We start from the raw sequence: 19,470 nt of genomic DNA on the forward strand, positions 1-19,470 counted from the left end.
TATATAGCTTCATGTATTCCCTCTAAAAGAATAACAATCAATCTTCCTTTGAACTACAACAGAAAGCCTTGATGGCACCCTCATTGCGACTATATTCTGAATCAGTAATAGTCAACTAAGTGTACAGAGTTCATCTCACCAAGCAAAACAGGACTTTTTGAAACCTCTGTCCCTATTCTTCATCCACCATTCCATGCACCCCAGATGTGACAAAGCACCGCACTGTATGCAGCGTAGGACCACTGTCTCCTTTGCGTCTCCCTCATCCTCGGTCAGACAAAAGACGCAGTGTATATCGGTGAAACCATCGCTGTGGCCTAGACTATGCCCTGCACGCCGGCCCGAATATTGGTGACGCACGATAGGAAAGCGGGATGGTCAGGCGATATATTCCACCGGACATTGTTCGATCTGAGTGTTGCAGCTGTGACAAACGACCCCATGCTCGGAGATGGCACGCTTGTGGCAGGCGTGTGGGGTGGTGTATTGGGCGTACCTGACTGGACGGTGTGATCGAGCTCTGATATCTGAGCGACTGAGGTTCTCGAAGACGAATGCGCTATCGGCGGTGAAGGGGAGTGGCCTGTACCACTGAATGGCGTCGAGTTTCGAATAGCGGCTTGATACCATCTTTGAGCAACATCGTCCGTTTGCTGGCTCTGGTGCCAACTCGCGCACAAGAAGCACTTTGCAATATCACGAAGAGAGAGCTCCAAGGTCGCCAAGTCCAGTGGGCGTCTGGCTAGGCTCATCAATTTTTGGTGGCCCTTTTGGACCACCGATAATTTAATACGGCTCTTGCAAGAAGCATCATTGATAGTGCGACCGCAGCAATTCCTGCTCTCTTGAGAGGCAATATTCATCTCGCAGGTAGTCAGAGGATCCCATTGAATGCTAGACATGACGTGGCTGCGGGCGGATGGGATAGGAAAACGAAAAAAGGCAGATGTCTTCCAAGTGACCAGGCTCGAGTCGGATATTTATAGTCACCTGGGTTGCAAGGTGATATCCTTTATAGCATATGTATCAGATAGTTCCTGAGATCTACATTCTATCCATACAACTATGCCTGGTATGGGCCTGACCGGTCGATAGTTGAACCATCATTTTAGTCGGACCGATTGGCTACGAGAGCAGTGAATAGGGATTTTCGTACAAGGAAGTGCCACGTAAAAGATGCTGGATGCTCCTGGCTTATTCCACGCTGCGCGTGGGAACGGCGGGAATAATCCCAGGATCGGACAAGCTTCCAGAGTTTATCATCTGGATCCCAGGAGCGGGATTGGAGCACCTAGTATTCTAAGTCTTGGTTCTGAGCTACAGCCCCATTAAAAGGTATGTTCGGTCCCCCTGTGGCCTACCTGGTTCGGCTTGTGTTTCACCACCCGAGTCAGTGATAAATACACCGGGGAGGTCTTCACTAGCTACTCTTTTCACCGCGACTATCCAAGCTAGACTTTTAGCCTCTTTCCAGACTTTGACCTGTATAGAATTTGACACCCCTCAGTTCTAATTTGAGGCCTGTCCTTTGATCATCAATGAGATGGCGTGTGTACCGAACGAAGCCCCTCCAGACTATGCAGAGTGCATCAGGGATTCTCCCCTGGACATTTCTTCCCACCTGTCGAGGCCAACCTCCGCAGAGTTTTTTCAAGTGCCTCCACCAACAACCTCATCCTATCCTGAAACACCACATCGTGCTCGTCGGAGCAGAAGATTGAGAAAAAAGGTCGCAAAGGGGCTTAAGCTTGCAGTTGGTGCCACTGTAATGGCTGCTGCAGTTCCTATTATCTTGGTTGGAAATGTGGTTTATGAGGGAAGTAAAGCTGCTCTCCAGATAGTTGCAGCTTCGGTTCTGGTTTGCGTGTTTTGCTTCTATGTGGATGATTTTGATTACTGAGATTTTGAGTGCTCTGCACCTTGTGATAATTCCACTGGACATTTTTGAAGATCATCTGGGGGCATTTCCAAGGGGATGGCGGACAAGAATTCTGCGCTGTCTTTTGGGTGAATTCAGGCCTTTATTTTATAAGCAGTCAATTGATCATGAAACCGTTAAAGATATAAATGCTATGGCAGAGAGCTCGTGGGCTCCTTTGATATGTAAAATGAACGGCTGACAGAATTTCTTGCTCCACATAAGCACTGTTATGTGAGTCTGTCGCACCTGAGTTACTGGATGAACTCGTCGAACAAAATCCTTCAAGTTTTGGATATTGCGTTGGAAGACTACCCGGGAGCCCTCTTGTATTCTAGCTAAGGCCAGACAAGGCATAATGTAATCACTCTGGCTCCAAACGCCCAAATGTCTCCAAGTAAGTAATCGATCTAATGTGCATGCGGCCAGCTGTCAGGCTAATGAAAACTGAGCATCGGTCTCGAAAATCATCAATTCAATTGTAGGCCAACATTACTAATACTTCGATCACACAGATCTGATCTCCATCAATACCATCTCGACAAGTCAAGCTATCACTCACGGCCTCACGGTCGGCTATTCTCCAATCTTGTCGATCGTCGAAGCGAAGCAGTGCTACTGACATTCCGCGTCAGCCGTGCCGACCGACGAGATGGTTCGCCCCGTGCTGGTGCGCGGGGTGACCGAGCAATGCGGCCTTGGGAAGTCGTACTACGCTCGGTGGACAAGGTGTCTTCTAGCTGCGAATTATGCCCCGTGTCTATGTCCCGGCCTACCATTAACGCGCTAGCGGAGTCAGTCCGACGCCTAATGGGACGGATGAGGGCATCTAGAGCACCATTACTGCGGCTGCTGATTGTCAGAATTCCCCCTCTATGACATTGGAGCGAGTGAACTTACCAAACACAACAAGAGGTGTCAAAGCTTGTGTCGCGCTGTTCCAGCCAGAGTTCCATGCAGGACAGGTGCGATAGCGCGTGGCATTGTTGACATCGGAGAATCACATTTTCATCGGTCGTGTCTCCATCTTCCGCCAGGCAAAAGGTACAATGAATGTCGTTCACATCATGGCTCACAGCGAGACAGTGTAACTCCAGGTCTTGAGTTCCTGCCAAAATATTCGCGACGGACGCAATAGCGGGTTGTGCCGGCGAGACAGCCCACGGCACATTGTTTGCACGCAGCATCGCGGGGGATACATAAGGCTGGATTGCTTGCGGGAGCTCGCGCTCAGTCTCACTGGTATCATATGAGACACCATGGTCCAACTGATGGGTTGCAGGTTGGCGCAGGTCACTTTCCTCGTGGCTTAGCGTGGTCGCGTGTTCCAGCACAACGTTGCTGCCGAGCTGATTGCGAACAGCGGCATCATACCAGCGTCGACTAACCTGGTCAGCTTGCCGATCTCGATGCCATCTGGAGCACAGGAAATGAGTTGCAATGTTGTGCAAAATCGGCTGCAGGGTCTGCGCATGAAAAGGTGCTCGAGCCAGGCTTCTCAGCTTCTCCTTTCCCTGCTTGAGCACCTTCGCAGAGATCCTATTCTTACAGCGAGCACCTCGCTCTGTGATGCCGCAGCAGGTAGCCTGATGGGCCAGATCCTCACCAATCTCACAAATGCTGACTGGGTTCCAAAAGGTAGACATGGCGAAAAGACTAAATGTAATGTAGATCGACAATCAAAGATGAGACAAGTAGTAAGCACAGAATTTATCACAGGGGTCTCCAAGTGCCTTCTAGCTTTTTATAATTCCTCCTGCTCCTGCCTAGTGTGGAATGTACGCTAGAGGGTAAGTCAGGAGCTGGGCCTTTTGCATGGTCCAACTTGCTCTAATAGACTACCTGCAGGCATTCCAGTCCATCGAGGCAGCGGATTGCACCAACTAGCCTACACATTAGACGCAAAGAGATTGGCCCGCTGTGAGAAGCCTTTGTTGAAAATGCGAGGAATCCATGGCGTTCCGCGCAAACGCAGGGCTCCAGGAAGATCATGGAGATTCCTGGGAGCACAAGAGTTCCTGGGAACAGCCTGTCTGTTCCACGGGCCTCATTTTCCGTGATTCTACCCAACCGAATTCCATCTAGCTCAAATGTAAAGTAGAGGATCAGCCAGAAGAATGAAATGCTTATCATAGTGGCTTCTATAAATATAGACCTGCAAGGTCGAGTATTGCTCCTCCATCCATAAGTCTGTTCGGCGCCACTATCATTTCATCCGAAACAGCCTCTCACTATATGTCGGAGATGTCGCACCACCTCCATACCATCGGTTGGTCATCTTATTCCAGTGTCAGTGCGGGTGCTAACTACCCATTCTAGCAGGCTCTTCGCCGTCATACGAAGAGCGTCCCGCTGCTCATTGCTGCAGACGGTTTATTCAGAATGCACTGTTCTTTGCAATTGCTCGGGGAGATGTGCAAGCCGTGATTCAACTCCTTCAGCACGGCATCGATGTCAACAGCAGCGGACCGAAGGGCCAGCCCACACTGTTCACGGCTCTAGAGTATCAACAGCACGAGATCTTGGAGATCCTCTTGGGTGACCCGCGAATCGATGTTCACATCACAGATGGCCAAGGTCACACTGCACTCCATCTGGCGGTGATATACGACGATCATCTTGCAGTTCAGATCCTCTTGCAAAGCAGATCTCTCGATGTCGATCGGTCCAACTTTGCAGGGGACAGCGCACTACTTCTCGCTGCCAAGACATACGGTGGCTTCGAGCCCAGACGCGACGCGATCCTTGAGCTGTTGGTCCACAATCGATGGTGAGCCAGCGCGACGCCAAAGGCCGCTCCCTCCTGCAGTATGCAACTTTCACGTCGAACCAGAGGCTGATCGCGCAATTGGCGCGAAGCTGTCTTGATTGAAGGCCCTGGAAGCCTTGGGTCTTTCCCCTGAAGTCAGAACACGAAAGCCGAGCTGCAGAGGGACGGCATGAAGTGACCAAGCCACGTCCACCCACAGAGCCGGAAGTAGTTGGAATATGACTAGACTAGAAGGCCATGGTGCTATATTGAAAGGCCAATTCCCTCGGCTGTTTGAGATTATTGGGAAGATGCCGGGCGCGACGCGTCCCACGGCCATTCGCGGGCCGACCGCAGAGTGACGGAGTCTCCACGTGGCCCGCCTTTCACCAACCCGACCAACCTTATGATTACCAGACTACGTGACAGCGGGATATCTATCCCCAAGTGCCTTGGAGGCTCTGTAAGATCTGCAGTCGCGATCAAATTCGGAGATCGAGGTTTGTCATTTGCTAGAAATCGTGACATGTTATTCTAATATGATTGCTTAAAGTCTGAGATATATATTTCGTTTGGCTTAATGTTGAGGAATTTTATAACCCAATAAACAGGGCAGAACTGTGTTTATTAGGCAAATGAGTTGAACGAGGATGAATATTCGTACTTTCTAATTAGAATTTCGATGTAAACAGACCACATACAAGTATTAGAATAATATATTTCCAGGTCCAGGATCAGGAAAACCCGACAGGGGGTTCAACTGAGGTTGCCAAGTTGAACCCCAAAAAGCCACCATGATTGGTCAGTCGCCATCCGGAAGTGATTGCTACCGCCTTCATAAAGCAAAGCAAGCCAATCAACAAAGCCTGGCCCGCCAACTGCCACCGTCAGGGCTGGTCGTCAGACCAGGGTAGCTGGCCCTCACATCGTCACCTGAAACGAATGTACGCATTCGCCACTCTCATCCAGGGCTGTCACCTCGCCTGTCACGTCTCACTGAACATTCTTAGATCCCAATACCCAAGACTCGACGAGCTCGACCTTCAATCGCATACGATGCTAAAAACCCCTAGATCCACTCGGAAGATGGCTCCGAAGCTGTCGGAATATCCAATTCCTGCATCCAAATGCGTTCCGCCCTGTCCTCCTGCACCCTTGATGCGTCCAAGGTTACCCAGAGAGCCAATGTAGCCCGGCACAAGCGTGCATTGACTGGGATGAATTGGTCGGAATGGAAATGCTCTTCCAAAACAAGCTTTTGTATGATGTCAACCACGGCTGTCGCTAGATGGCAGAAATTCGCACAACAGGTGCGGAAGAACTCATTTTCGCGAGCTTGCTGATCACGCTGGCTCCGCTTCTCAGTGATTGGGTCTAGTGGGGATGGTGCCACGCTCTTTGCTGCACTGAGGTGTGTCTTTGTGGTCTCTAATGCCATGCTCATTCTCCCCGCCACAAAGATCCGATGGTCCAGTGGTGTAATCTCGGGAAGATCATCCCGGGGGGCAGGCAAAGCCGTCGAGGAGTGTGGTCTTGGCGTGTCTGGCGAGCGACTGTATATACTCGATGCATTAGACGGTGGGCGGGCCATCAGTGAAGCTAGCTATCCGGCGCTATGGGATCTTGTTTCGCGGCCGATCACGCTCATGTCACGCTCAAACAGCAGAGAACAATGGAGCCTTGTGACAGCCAGTGCTACGGTATTATACTAAAGTACTGTGTCCTTGAACCGGAGGAATCAGTGATTGAGCGGACCGCACTTTCCAGTGGGCTGTTGGCTAACGTCTGTGCTCGCTGAGCTGAGCTACCTAGCAATTTCTGAGTCATCTGAACCTAGGACGGGGAATATAGCAGCCTCGCAAAATATTATTTTTACTCAAATTTTCTAGTTCTCCCCCACTCAATCTTGGCAAAGCTAGACCGATGGTCAGCCTAACTCTCGTATTGTCTGCCGCACAAACGCACTGCGTAACAGATTCATCGACCGAACATGTTTATATAGTATCGCCAAGCGGAAAGCGCAGTAACCGTTCGTATTTTTCACTTTAAGGTCAATCTGCGGGTGTCGTAACAGCCGTTCAACACATGCGGTATACCCGCTTGCAGCAGCCAACATGAGGGCCGTGAAGCCCGAGGGCCCAACCTCATTCAGTGCGATTCCATCTTGCGAGAGAAGAAGAGACACTATATCTAAGTGTTGGTTGATGACAGCCACATGCAGGGGTGACGTTCCAGACAGGGCTTTCTCATTGATCTGAATAGCTTTCTGGGTCAGCAACCTCTGAGCCGTGGCGAGCGAACCCACCTGACACGCTGCCCATAACGGTGGAACAGCCGGACCAGGCATGGCATTGATACATATTTTGGGCTGTCTTAGAAGCATATGCAGTAAACGAGGGCTTTGATGCTCCGCTGCTCGCGCAAGAGGGGTAACAGCCCCGCCGTCCGCATCATTCAAACGGAGGCCATACTGGTCCAAGAGCAGCTGCACTAGCTCCTCATTCTGCTGGTCCACCGCATGCCACAGTACCGTGCGCCCTCTAGAATCCTGGTGATTGATGTCAAGCTTTGGATTGAGCAGTAGGGCTTCCACTATCCGACGTGAAGACCTTCCCTTGAGGATTTTGACCGCGAGAAGTAGTGCCGTATTTCGGTGGGTACCGCACCAATTGACATCCACGTGGGGGTTGCGGGCCAGGATCTGCACTGAGATATGGTCTTCCTTTCGGACTGCGAGGTGTAGCGCATTCTGCCCAAAGCGATCTTCGATGCTGACGTTCACGCGGGGATCGGTCAGAAGATGGCTTAGAATGGCGTGCTCAGCGTGTTCCACTGCGTACATCAAAGCGGACATGCCATCGGTGCATCGATCATTGACATCCAGCGCTGGGGAGTGCAACAGGCGTTCAACGATGGCAAAATTGCCCTTTTCGACTGCCTTCGACAATGGCCCTCGACCTTGAAAGTCGCAAATATAGGACAGCCGTGGGTGATGTTCCAACATGAGATTAACTGCTTGTGGATAGCTCATCTCAATGGCGAGCAGAAGCGTGCTCATCCCACGGTACTCGGAGTTGGGGCTTGCGTGGTAATGAGTCAACAAAAGGCGCGCAACGTCTAGTCGTCTTGCGAGTATGGCTCGATGAAGGGGTGGCATTTCATCGTGCTGGAGGCAATCAAATAGAGCTTCTGTGCAGATTGCTGCCGTTCTCCGGCAGCAAGTAGTCAAGGAAACGATGTCGGTTTCATCAAGGCTCTTGCAGATCCAGAGCAAGAGTTCATTTGGGAGTCTGTCTAGCATCTTTCCTGTGTAGTATGAAAGCTGATGCAGTTGGTAGGAAGGGAGGCGAAGCTTTATAACACGCGCTCAAATACACCAACCAAGAACATACTCTACCAAGTCTGACCGAGCCCAGGGCTTCGAGTATGGCAAAATAGTCTTTGCCAGGCTGGGAAACGTTGATGCTAATCCTGGGAGCCCATTTGTCTCTGGGAACCCGTGTGCCATTCCTGGAGACACTGATACTGATCCTGGGAACGGCCATGGCCTCCCCAGAAACCGTGAAGACGATCCCGGATCTGAGTTACCGAAATTCAGCGCCAAAATTTTTCTTCCTCTTTCACTCGGAAACCGTAGATATACATCCTACCCAGGCAGGATCGTGTGTGCTATACGCAACGTACATAAGTAATACAGACTGCCTCCCCCAGCCGACACATTTGTCCGCCATGCATAAAAAATGACATCGGAAGACCATGTCCAGTCGATCCTGATATCCGCTCTCTCTCTAACTAGTATCATGAGGCTGTCTCTGATAGTTCGTTTCCAACAGCCTTGGCATTTCTACCACCTCGACATTACTTTATCGGCTGCGTCTAGTATTTCCTTCGTTCTAATTTCCGGTCTTCGCTGGGGCGAAATCTATGCAGTCTGGTGTCGCACACTGTTGTGGATGACATCGGCTTTTCTTACCGGACAAGTGGTATGTCTAGAAGTTACCATTCTGGCGCAATCAGCTGACTCTTCAGTTTCTTCGGGTCCATTTCCAACAATGCGAGAACCCGTTCATTCCGGCTGTCTTACTTAGAACATATGCATCATACGCCGTGGTCTCCAGCCTGGCAAAGATAGCAAGTCCTATCGTTGGAGCCTTTTGCCCGACCGCATCTCACCCGGTGTGTCTGTTCGTTCTCGCCGTTGACTACTTGATGGTGACGATCTGGTATCTGTGGCTTCTTGGTCAGGCAACTCAAGCCCGAACTCGCCTTCTAATTATTTCTTTCTGCGTGTCAGCCTTGTTTGCGATCCTACTGGCAGTTGCAGCGCTAGGAACGTTATGGAAGACTTGGGACATTGCGCTGGAGGTAATTATGTCTTTCCGCGAAAATCGTCCAGCTGCTGACTGTTTTAGATACAAATGATACTGATCCTTACCTGGACCTTGTCAGCCCAGCTCATTGAAGCAAGGTAGACTGCCATGCATCTTCCGCTCACGGATCAAATAGCACAAAGAAGCCTTCCTTGTAGTACATACTGTGTGATCAATGATATTTGGTGCTATAAGATGTAAGCCTATTGGTAAATACTTCTTGATAGTGACGTCGTAGTGGCTTTTCAAATGTCTCGAGCGTGAACCTAGATTATTAATTGCGCCTTTTCGAACGCTGGTCCCCAGTGGTGTTCAACGGTCTGTCGTAAAGTCGTCGGGTAGATCCTTCCGCATCCCAAGTGAAATGGGATGGCAACGGATTGAACTTGTGGGATACGTTTATTGGTTTGATCAGACCCACCCTTAAAACTATGATGCATGTACTAAATGCCCATATTTGATTCATTTTCCAAGCGCCCTCGAGCCGGGGGGCGGGGTCCCCCAGAGACCTCCTTTATGGGGGTCGGCGAGGCAATTTCCAATTGCCGGGGGTGCCCCCCAAGGCGACGGGTAAGATTTGCCGGCCATTCTCCATTTGCACCCATCTTTCATGCTCTCAAGTGGAGCAAAAATCACGCGTCAATCAATAATGTTGGGCCACTGTTCCCAAGCGTGTCTTTCATCAAGGCACTTGAAACCAAGTCGCATATCACCTTTTCAGCCTGTCCTGTAGCCATACTCACTGCTCTGCCCAAGTGATTGAGCTCAATATATGGGAAGTTGCAGACTGAGCCTAAGCATTCTATCATTCTGAAGATGCCCTTGGACCTACTCTCTATTCCCGGTTCCGTCGTCTTCTTGTAGCCGACTACTCGAAGGGATGTCGGGGCTCCACTCCAACTTCTCGGTACGATATCAACGACTTATGACGTGAAGACGTCCGTATCGATCCTAGCCGTGTGCAAGCAGATGATCGAGAAAGGGCCTTAGTCTTCCGCTCGCTGAGCCATCGCTGTCAAGGTCGCATCATCCCCAGGATTTGAACATTGATAACCAAGAATCTTTCAGAGGCACGAGAGGAAATTGCGTTGCTGATTCCGAAGTGGAGCATTCATTGTTGAGAGCTTGATAGGTGATGTGAAGTGTCTGAATTAACTTGGCTGCATGGCTGAGGCCAAAGGCGACTGTTGTCTATTTACCAACCACCAGTATGGGAAGGGGAGTGGTCGATAAATCCGAAGCTGAAGCGCGAATGCTCTTGAATTCTATGCGCTGCGCAAATTGATGATGGCTGGATAATAGATGTAATGGATGCAGAGGTATGACGGGACCGCAGTAGTGTGGGCGTCTTGCCCGTCGCCTTGGGGGGCCCCCGGCAATTGGAAATTGCCTCGTCGACCCCCATAAAGGGGGTCTCTGGGGGACCCCGCCCCCCGGCTCGAGGGCGCTTGGAAAATGAATCAAATACGGGCATGGGCGATGAACATCCTCCTAATGGGCGAGGTCGATTTTTCTGGAAATGTGATGTAATACCAAGTCATCAGCATTTGTGCACACGTGGCGCAGGCATCCCCCGCCCGTCGTGAAAAGAGCGTGTATTGCGACAGTTAGACGAATATCGCATTCCAGAAGGCCGACTTCAGATATCCAGGCGTCAAAAGCGGTGGTCAGTAGGGGGAGAATGTCGGGGCAACGCGTGAACGCGTGGTGCATATTTACCACCCGCAACCTCAGCTAGCTGTTAGCACCACCGTAAAGCCACGAAGAGGCCTTATCAGTCCTACGAAGTCCAGCGAACATTTGGGCCGATCAAGATGTTCCGCATCTGGACCAGTGTTTGACACCTTCTGCCTTTCACTTGCCCTCGCCGTGTAAGCGCCTTGTATGAAGAATTGAATGAGCTACGGGGACATACCACGAGCACTTTTCAACTGAATTGAACGCTTACTGAATTGATTCTTCTCCAAGGAATAAGCACACGGTGAGTTGATTCCAGCACGGAAAGTCGACTTGCATAAGCCGATTTTCGCAAAAGGACAATCTCCAAAGTCACGGCCCACTCCGGTCGCACAACCTCGCTTGGAGAAAGTATTGAACCCACAGGATAGGGCTGTTGGCCTGACTTGCTCGCCGGAGCGAGTGCATATAACCAGACTGAGAAGGCTGAGACGACAGCACCACATTTGACACGTCTCTTTCGGTGACAATGGCCTCGAGAATTCCATGCACCTCCTCTCGACATACAACGCAGTGTTTCGGATCTGGGCTCAGTCAGCATTGGTTGTTTGGTGTCCGCAGTCAAGACGAAGGGAAATGAATGAGAACTTTTCAATACTGATGAACATCGCAGATATGTCTTGCCGCTCTGTAGTGGTTCTACATGCTTCACCATGTGGCAACTGTGAGACAGCATAATGTCTGCCCATTGCATTTGCCCAATAGATGAAATTCTAGTTCGAAGTCATATATGTCTATATGCCCTTGGTCCCTGATCGTGGGCTGGTCTTTGCATCTTGGTCGCTGGCAATCACTGCTTGTGTTTCGATAGTTGATCCTCTGAGACACTCACTGGCAGCTTACCATGGGTGAGTTGAAAAGACAACTTAGGCTTTCCTGGCTGCCTAGAGTAGTGAGGCTATTAGCTCGGCATTTGATGTCAGTCTGAATACAATTCCCACGTCCACCACTCCGTCGATCACCGAGATTTTGAAGGAATCAAACGGATGGGCTTGAGAGGGAGAATTGATCTTGGATAAAAGAAAGGACCGGAATGGACCAGGGGCTTCGAGTTGAAGCGGAGGGCATGTGACCAAATTGGTTCCATCAGTGTTAAGGGCTTCGATGTTTTGTGGCCCTTTGGTCAGTCTCGCATATCTGCCTTCGTCCTCTTTCTGGATTAGGAAACACTTGAGTCGTATCGTTGAGGTGATTGAGTCGGCCGTTCTTGCGCTAGCGAAATACCCGTGGTGAGCCTCCGACGTGCTTTAGGTGTACCGATGAATAGAGCCATACATGCCGACTTTCGATGACACTTCCCCCATCGAGTTGTGTCCCGTCGTGACAACTAGGCTGCCTTCCGTCAAAGCAACCCTTGCTCCCGGCGCTTGAGGCTGGCCCTTTCGGCTCGAATGATCTTGATCAGAAACCAGACGGCGAAAGGTAAGGCGTATGGAAGATCTCATGTGCGATGATGGCAAATAGGCCGATAGATGTTCCATTTTACCTCGGAAAAGGGCAGGCGATTTCCCCAATAATCTATTGTTATGACATAACATGCACCGAGAGCCATCTGGAAACAAGGACATCTCGCAAACACGCCAGAATGAGACTGAATATCTGGCAATAGGTCCCTCTGTAGACCCGCCTGGGAAAATCATGCATCCCTCGTAGTAGAATCACCCGCCATGAGTAGAAGAGCAACTTTCTTGCCTAGCCTCTCCTCCGACCGATATTTGCCGCATAGTAAACAAGTAATAGCTGACTGGTACAGGCACTCAGCATGGTCAGACAGCATCCGATAGAAAAGTCTCTAGTGTCAAATCCGTGACTTCAAACTTTGAGGTCGCGTTCAATACTATTCATTGACGCAACCTCAGAATATCCCGCTAGAGCCTACCCGGCAGCGCTCGTGCCAAAAATTATATCCCGCTGTAGTGTATTGGTATCTGGTGAGCCCGACCTTGTCGTTCTAGACGAAAATGCTAAGCGAGTCGGTTTTGCGAATACCACACCGCTAAAGCCCTATCAGGGCGAGCTGCGCTTGGGAGCTACCCCAATTGAAGTCGAACTAATTGACCTTTAGCTTCAAGAGAGCGGCGAAAGCCCAAAATTTGCCATGCTGCGGCAATATGCCCCCGTCGTGTATGAAAACATCTCATGAAGTCAAATTTTTGGTTGACCTTGCTGCTGATCCCACTGTTGAACGTCGCATCCCTGTCAACGCAGCGCTCTCAAGATTCGTTGCAAGTCTGATTGCAAGATTAGCTTGTTTGGGGAAAGACCCAAGTTGCCCTCCCTAGAGCCATATTCGGACCATTGGAGCTCCCGCTGGCCTCCTTTCTATTTGTCTTTAGGTTTCCCGCTCACAAACGTTGAGATTGTCAAGAGCATGAGCTGGTGTAGTTCGGCGAGAAGACAATATAAAGAGGAGCTAGCCATTGAAAAAAGCGCAAATGATGCGCACTTGTAAAATGAACTCACCGCGGACGAAGCCCAGTGGAGACGCGTTTGACAAATGACGTCACGCATACACTACGCGAAGTTAGCCGTGGCAAAGTCCAGTCAGCGGCGCGTCGGACCATTGAAGAACAGCAACCCAAGTCTGCTTCCGTCGACGTATGCCATCCCCGAAAGTCATAAGGCACCGGAAAGGTTAGCACTCCCTTGATATGCAGTTGCCCCATAAGTCGGCCCACCAGAAAGTTCACGCACGCCACATGAATACATGATGCGGGCGTGATTTGAGGCTGGTCCCGAAACGGAGCCGCATCATTGGAATTGGCTCCTCAGATCTCCATATGTCGAGTCAAGTTTCCAATCAATTTGGTCCTCTCGCGGCATGTATCATCAGGTATCACCTCTGCAAATCAACAATCAATCTTCCTCTGACATACCGTAGACGCATCATAAGTGGCCATGCTGACAGCAAGATGCCCATCATAGTGCTTCTGAGTAGTAATCTTCACTAGCTCGCCCGCTTTGTACAGGCTTGGCTCACAGCGTGCTGAGAACATGTCTCTTCAGCACCATCACAGATGACCGAGGCGGAAGACGCTGATGCAAAGTGGCCTTGTCCAATGACAATGGAGATCAGCCATCGGAATGCATAATGCGGATCCAACAGCAGGTCTTGTCATAGACTGTTCATTTCGGTAGGTGTTGACTTGGGTGAGGTGAGACAGCGAGCCACGCTAGCCGTCCACTGTTAACCTCCAGAGCCTGTACTGCAGCCGGCCTCGCGTCTAATGCCGCTTAAAACCAAGCTTTTGATAAGAGACGACGGCATTGCCAATGGAATGAGCTGAGATCAGGTAACAAATCTTTCGCTGGACGTGAGAGGTCTACTAGAACGATAGTCAGTCATATGAATGTAAATGCAGGGGGGGAAGGGGGCGGACGCGATCAAAAGCCACCTGTTGGGTAATGTGGGTAATGTGCTTCTTATAGTAGTTTCGTAGTGCGATTGATCTCCTGGTCCCCAGAGCAGGCATCGCACGCATGGAGTGGGTGTGGGAAGCGCGAGGCAACCAGTCGCACTATTGGCTATATTAGTACCAAAAGAGGAAGAATAAGGATAGGTAGGCATGAGCGGGGAGACTCTTTATCAACCCCAAAAGTAGGTGACATATATGAGAACAGACGTGAGTGCAACCCTTGCCACCGAAGAGGTCGTTCAACATGGCTGCATAACTAGACGCAGTCCTCGGAGCTCTGAAATGACCGATAATCCGTAGCTTGAGATATGAAGGTTGGTTCTCGTGACTGCGGGGTCTATGCCCATTGAGTGTACGAAGCTCGCTCTTGTCAGCTGAATGCCCTCCCAATATACATGAAAAATATGAATGGGATAGAACTGACCATGAATTTGCTTCATCGAGGAGCAAGATCGCGACGTTAACCGATACACGCCGTGTTGGAGTCAAAAGGTGGATGGGGGCTGGCAGTTCCACCATTCAATTAGTTGGACCACGACACAATCAGCAAGGGCTGAGCGAAGCCTGATGAATGGCCATTCGTTCTGGAAGAGCCGTATCAGATGGGGTGTGGGTGCGCGACCTTGAAACCATCGACATAGCCTTGCAGTGGATCTGGGCTTTCGTTTGGTTTAAGCGTCACGCGCCATGTATTGCATACACACTTGCTTACTGCCGGTGTATCGAAGAGCTCTATGAGGGGTCAATGATCTGCCATTAGCGAATGGTTCGAGAAGTGCCCTCACTCACCCACGTTCATACCGTGAGGGACTGATTTACCCTGGCACGGATGTATGCAAGAAATGCAGCGCAAGGAGTCGAATGGAAAAGAGCGAGATCTGCTGATATGAGATACTTCCCTGATGGCAGTACGTCCTCATCGCTGATATGGTTGACGCGCTATTGTTTCTTTAAGGAATTTGTCGGCGTGGCGACGAAGGCGTAAGGCTAGAGACGCTTGAATATAGAGTGCGTCTCTTGTATTCGGGGTGAAATCGGCCTCGCCTTGGGTACATGATGGGTGGTCTGTCCGAGAAATGGTCCCTTGCTATCGAGTCCAAGATCGAGAGGGTAGAAAGCTCCATGAGGTATCCGGCATCTGGATAGCCCACACCGGGACTTTGGGGGGCGTGAAGATCTCTGCCATAGAAGGGAAGTCAGCTTTAGGTACAAAAACTCAATCAAAGGTCGGGAACACGGATCACATGCAACGTTCGCCGGTATTCATGACGTATCAATCCATTAACTTTTCGTGAGAGATTCCTGTGATAGAAATTTGTTTGATCAGCGATTGACCTCATGGAGTTTTTATTGGGCCTACCATATAAAAGCTCTACCGTAATATACCAGGGGTAGAGAGCCTGTCATGTTTGTCATCGAATGTGTTCAGATCTGGACTGTACCGAACGTTCAAGAAGCTCTATTGTGGAATCGTAAGATAGGACCTAGTGCCTTTTTCATGGGTCAAACCAATTTGACACCTCACCTTGGTAGAGATTTTGCGTCCTGCGGTGGATGTATTGGAAGCCTAGTGGAACCGAGGAATAAACGGTGTTAGTGTAAGCTTTAACTAAGGAAGGGTGGTACTCACGTATTCAAGCCCTCGTGTATCTGTTCCAGAGGAAGAGTGTTATCAGTGAGAGATAGCTAGGCTTGAGCTGATGACTGGGTACACTTACAAGTAGTAGACGAGAGGAGATGATCACAAGTCAATCTTCGCAAATGATATGTGCGAAGAGAGATGCAAGAGGAAAGTCAAGCAAGACGGATGGGAGCATATTTATACCCTTCAGGGCGGAGTTCCTCGTCTTTCGCTTGAATCAAGAGTGGCAAATTGTGAGACTCTCTGATTCTTTCTAGGCAAGAGGAAAAACGGCATACCAGCAAGCAGTTTTCTGCGCTAAAAACATGGTTATTCACCAGCAGTGAGCAAACAGGGATAGCAATAATAGGTAGAATGACAAATCGTTGGTAACATCTCAAGATCCAAGTAGAATGCGGTCAGGAAATCCCACCAAGAAAGTGGATCAGTGGCTAATTCAGACACCAGAGTTCATTCACCAGCGGATTCAGTTGAATCAACAGCGATGAGCAAACATGAGACGTCCCAAGAATATGCGGAATGACAAATAGTTATCAAGGAGGAATCATCGAGGTAGAGTTTGAGTCTCGGTAAGGCGAATTAGGGATGGCCGAATGAGGTCGTAAACCTTATTCACTCGCGAAATCAGTTGACTCAACGGGGATGAGCAACAGGAGCTCTATCAACAATATATGGAATGACAGATACTTGTTGAAGAGTAAAAGTTGAGGCGAGCACTAGGAAGTCCTCATTTCTATTACTGAATTGACTATCTTATCGTTTCTCTCTTCCCTTGTCAAGCCCACTTAACTAGTGGCCGGAGAGAAACCTATAACCAGGCTAAATAGTTTTGCTAGCTGCATAATCACTTGCACGGCAATGAATCATACGGGCGCATAGTGGGATTTGAGCAGAACACATAATACGCGCCCTGGAGGGAGCCTGGAAATTGCCGTTCCTCCTCAAGCATAATGTGAACCGTGGGCAGCCCAAATTGGCAAGACCATAACAATGCACAGTCGTTCAAGTTGAGCCAACACCGGGTACCTTGGATCCACACCGGTGCGGCCCGTGGGTCGAGGTGGGGCCACCATATCCACTCTGGTGCCTCAACGTTGAGTGAACGACAGTGAATGATCAGCGAGGAAGCTGGAAGCCCTCAGAAAATGATGGTGAATGAGAGATTGCTGAATTTTGTGAGACTTCCGGAAACTCTCCAAGGCGTCCTTGGAATCGCTTTCCATTACAGTTCGGTCGTTTTAGCAAAAAGCACCGCTCCTCAAGTAGCGGGTGCCGGGCATACACTACTCTACGAAAGACACCCAAGTGCCTCCCACCAAAAGCTGAGAGTTGGAGACAGTTATTCACTAAGTTGATATGCCATGGGCTTTTTTATAGTAATGCCATAATCAGAGTATATTGACAATCACCAAGAACTCAGAGCTCTCCGGTTTCTCTGCTGCCAATCTAGGTCAGTTGATACCAGCCCTTAAGTAGAATATGTGGACACATGGGACTCTGCACAAGTCCAGTAATGGATGTATGGAGGAATGCCCTTGAATAGCAGTCATGTAGGCATGCCTTCTCTCAATGTGCAGCAAATACAAAACCTGTCAAGCCGCGTACCTCTTCACAATAAGCCGCCAGAACTTGGGCATAGTCAAGCGGAGGTGACATGGAAGCCGCACGCAATTCGACGGGCCTCTTCAAAGTAGACCAATTGCCTGACCACAATCCTCCCCCATGGCACTTACGCACGCGCAGCATAATGCTGAGGACCTTCATTCTGACTCACGCCTCTGAGGTCACCGTACCACTACTGTGAACCATGGGCGAGCCAGCTCTTTGCCCTCTGATTGCAACTGCGCCAATTTTGTGATTCGACCAGCACTTTCTGTGAGTCACGAATACTACACACCCAGATGGAATGAACGGTCGTGGTGCTGTCTGCCGCGACATGATTGGCGATCCATTCGCCAGCATCGTCCATCTCATGGTTCAAGACCGGTGAAGACATTGCATTGACCGCCAGAACCGTCCTCGGTGAGAGATTTGCACTGCTGGTATCTGCGAGAAAGCGTAGCTGAAGTCCATAAAAGCAGGCTCCTCCCCCGGTCCATTTGTCTTTCTTCACACATCGCGGCCGCGGTGTGTCGCCTCTGACCTTCGGGCCTGAGGTTTCCGTGACGACGGCTGTTGCTGATCCAAGCCCAGTGACATAAGAACAGTGCTTCGCAGGGGGGCGCTGCGTTACCAAGTGAACTCCGCAGGGGGACGCTGTGATGACAATTGAGACCCGCAGGAGACCGCTGCGTCAACAAGTTCTCTGCAGGAGACCGCTGCATTACCAAGTTCTCTGCAGGAGACCGCTGCGTCAAATAAGTTCTCCGCAAGGAAAAATGCGTTACCAAGAGGATCCGCAGGGACATCTGCGACACCAAGAGTCTCCGCAGGGACATCTGCGAAATCAAGGCCCCCTAGCAATGTGCAAGCACCTCTGCGTGGTGCTAGGGACCAGTATTCATCTCCCCTGCGGACTGCAACTCCCATGGGGACTGAAGAAGCCAAGACTTGCACAGTAGATAGACTAAAGCATGAGCCATAGCAGCCCACTGGGAAATGCAATCATCACATTATCAGTTCAGTCGCTTCAAAGCTCTCTCGTAGGCCATACCTAGTGTCGTATTTAGTAAAATCGCTTTACGCAATAGGTTCCTCGGCATGCCCACTGATGAGCCAATTCAAAGCGGTCGTCTCGAACTGCACGAGACTTATGTTAAAAGTAGGCAGTTTATCTGAATGATTCCCTCATTCGCGAACCCAATGCCAGGACCCCGTCCAGGCAGGATTTTCGTGACGCTGACCAATAAGGTGACCTGAGCCGTCAAAGATCATCCGGCCTTGAAAAGTGGGAAATGGTGCTGAGAGCGACTTTGAGGTGATGCGATTCTTGAGGTGATGCGATTCTTGAGGTGATGCGATTCTTGAGGTGATGCGATTCTTGAGGTGATGCGATTCTTGAGGTGATGCGATTCTTGAGGTGATGCGATTCTTGAGGTGATGCGATTCTTGAGGTGATGCGATTCTTGAGGTGATGCGATTCTTGAGGTGATGCGATTCTTGAGGTGATGCGATTCTTGAGGTGATGCGATTCTTGAGGTGATGCGATTCTTGAGGTGATGCGATTCTTGATGGGAGTGATTCTTGATGGGAGTGATTCTTGATGGGTGAGTGTTGACGCGCGCGTGCTGATGTTGACTCGTCGGGCTACAAACATACGGTGAAGCGGTGAAGGGCAGGCAGTATTTGGCTTCACACTGGCTGGTCTGCCCTCGACCCAACTTCACGCGTCCATTCGCCATTGTCTGGGCTGCCCCAAGTATACTGTACGTCCTTGCCTGGAACTTTCGTAGATCTAAGTTTCCTTTTTCCTGACTCCTTCATATCAAGTACAATCTACACCTCCTAATCTCTTGAGACCAACGATCCCTACCTCATAATGGCACAATTGTGTTTTCTTCCGCGAGGTTGGGAAGCGGAGCATGTATGTTTGGGTACGTCGAATTGATACCATTTGTTGAAGCTATGTTGCCCTTTTCACGGTCTCCCTCCAACGCAAATCGGATTAAGTGCACCTATCAAAAATTATTCTTTAATGC

At 50.0% G+C, this 19,470-nt stretch overlaps 7 protein-coding genes across 7 annotated transcripts; 1 reads left to right on the forward strand and 6 right to left on the reverse strand.

The window, feature by feature from the left end:
* Window positions 1-317: 317 nt before the first annotated feature.
* N7478_010599 (uncharacterized protein) lies at window positions 318-902 on the reverse strand (the record flags this gene model as incomplete). The annotated part of the gene is made up of 1 exon (XM_056926813.1): window positions 318-902. One exon carries the CDS (start codon window positions 900-902, stop codon window positions 318-320), a length of 585 nt encoding a protein of 194 aa, XP_056776183.1.
* Window positions 903-2,484: 1,582 nt separating this feature from the next.
* N7478_010600 (uncharacterized protein) lies at window positions 2,485-3,564 on the reverse strand (the record flags this gene model as incomplete). The annotated part of the gene is made up of 2 exons (XM_056926814.1): window positions 2,485-2,767; window positions 2,819-3,564. The coding sequence occupies 2 exons, from the start codon at window positions 3,562-3,564 to the stop codon at window positions 2,485-2,487; spliced, it is 1,029 nt and encodes a 342-aa protein (XP_056776184.1).
* A 598-nt stretch (window positions 3,565-4,162) lies between these two features.
* Window positions 4,163-4,692, forward strand: N7478_010601 (ankyrin repeat domain-containing protein; the record flags this gene model as incomplete). Its single annotated transcript, XM_056926815.1, has 2 exons — window positions 4,163-4,187; window positions 4,241-4,692. The coding sequence occupies 2 exons, from the start codon at window positions 4,163-4,165 to the stop codon at window positions 4,690-4,692; spliced, it is 477 nt and encodes a 158-aa protein (XP_056776185.1).
* A 1,044-nt stretch (window positions 4,693-5,736) lies between these two features.
* Window positions 5,737-6,258, reverse strand: N7478_010602 (uncharacterized protein; the record flags this gene model as incomplete). Its single annotated transcript, XM_056926816.1, has 1 exon — window positions 5,737-6,258. One exon carries the CDS (start codon window positions 6,256-6,258, stop codon window positions 5,737-5,739), a length of 522 nt encoding a protein of 173 aa, XP_056776186.1.
* A 336-nt stretch (window positions 6,259-6,594) lies between these two features.
* On the reverse strand, window positions 6,595-7,968 carry N7478_010603 (uncharacterized protein; the record flags this gene model as incomplete). Its single annotated transcript, XM_056926817.1, has 1 exon — window positions 6,595-7,968. The coding sequence occupies one exon, from the start codon at window positions 7,966-7,968 to the stop codon at window positions 6,595-6,597; it is 1,374 nt and encodes a 457-aa protein (XP_056776187.1).
* Window positions 7,969-18,061: 10,093 nt separating this feature from the next.
* N7478_010604 (uncharacterized protein) lies at window positions 18,062-18,361 on the reverse strand (the record flags this gene model as incomplete). The annotated part of the gene is made up of 1 exon (XM_056926818.1): window positions 18,062-18,361. The coding sequence occupies one exon, from the start codon at window positions 18,359-18,361 to the stop codon at window positions 18,062-18,064; it is 300 nt and encodes a 99-aa protein (XP_056776188.1).
* Window positions 18,362-18,619: 258 nt separating this feature from the next.
* N7478_010605 (uncharacterized protein) lies at window positions 18,620-19,173 on the reverse strand (the record flags this gene model as incomplete). Its single annotated transcript, XM_056926819.1, has 2 exons — window positions 18,620-18,998; window positions 19,091-19,173. 2 exons carry the CDS (start codon window positions 19,171-19,173, stop codon window positions 18,620-18,622), a joined length of 462 nt encoding a protein of 153 aa, XP_056776189.1.
* Between the last annotated feature and the right edge of the window lie 297 nt (window positions 19,174-19,470).

Source organism: Penicillium angulare (genome assembly GCF_028827245.1).
Source record: "Penicillium angulare strain IBT 27051 chromosome Unknown utg000007l_segment0_segment0, whole genome shotgun sequence".
Classification (NCBI taxonomy): domain Eukaryota; kingdom Fungi; phylum Ascomycota; class Eurotiomycetes; order Eurotiales; family Aspergillaceae; genus Penicillium; species Penicillium angulare.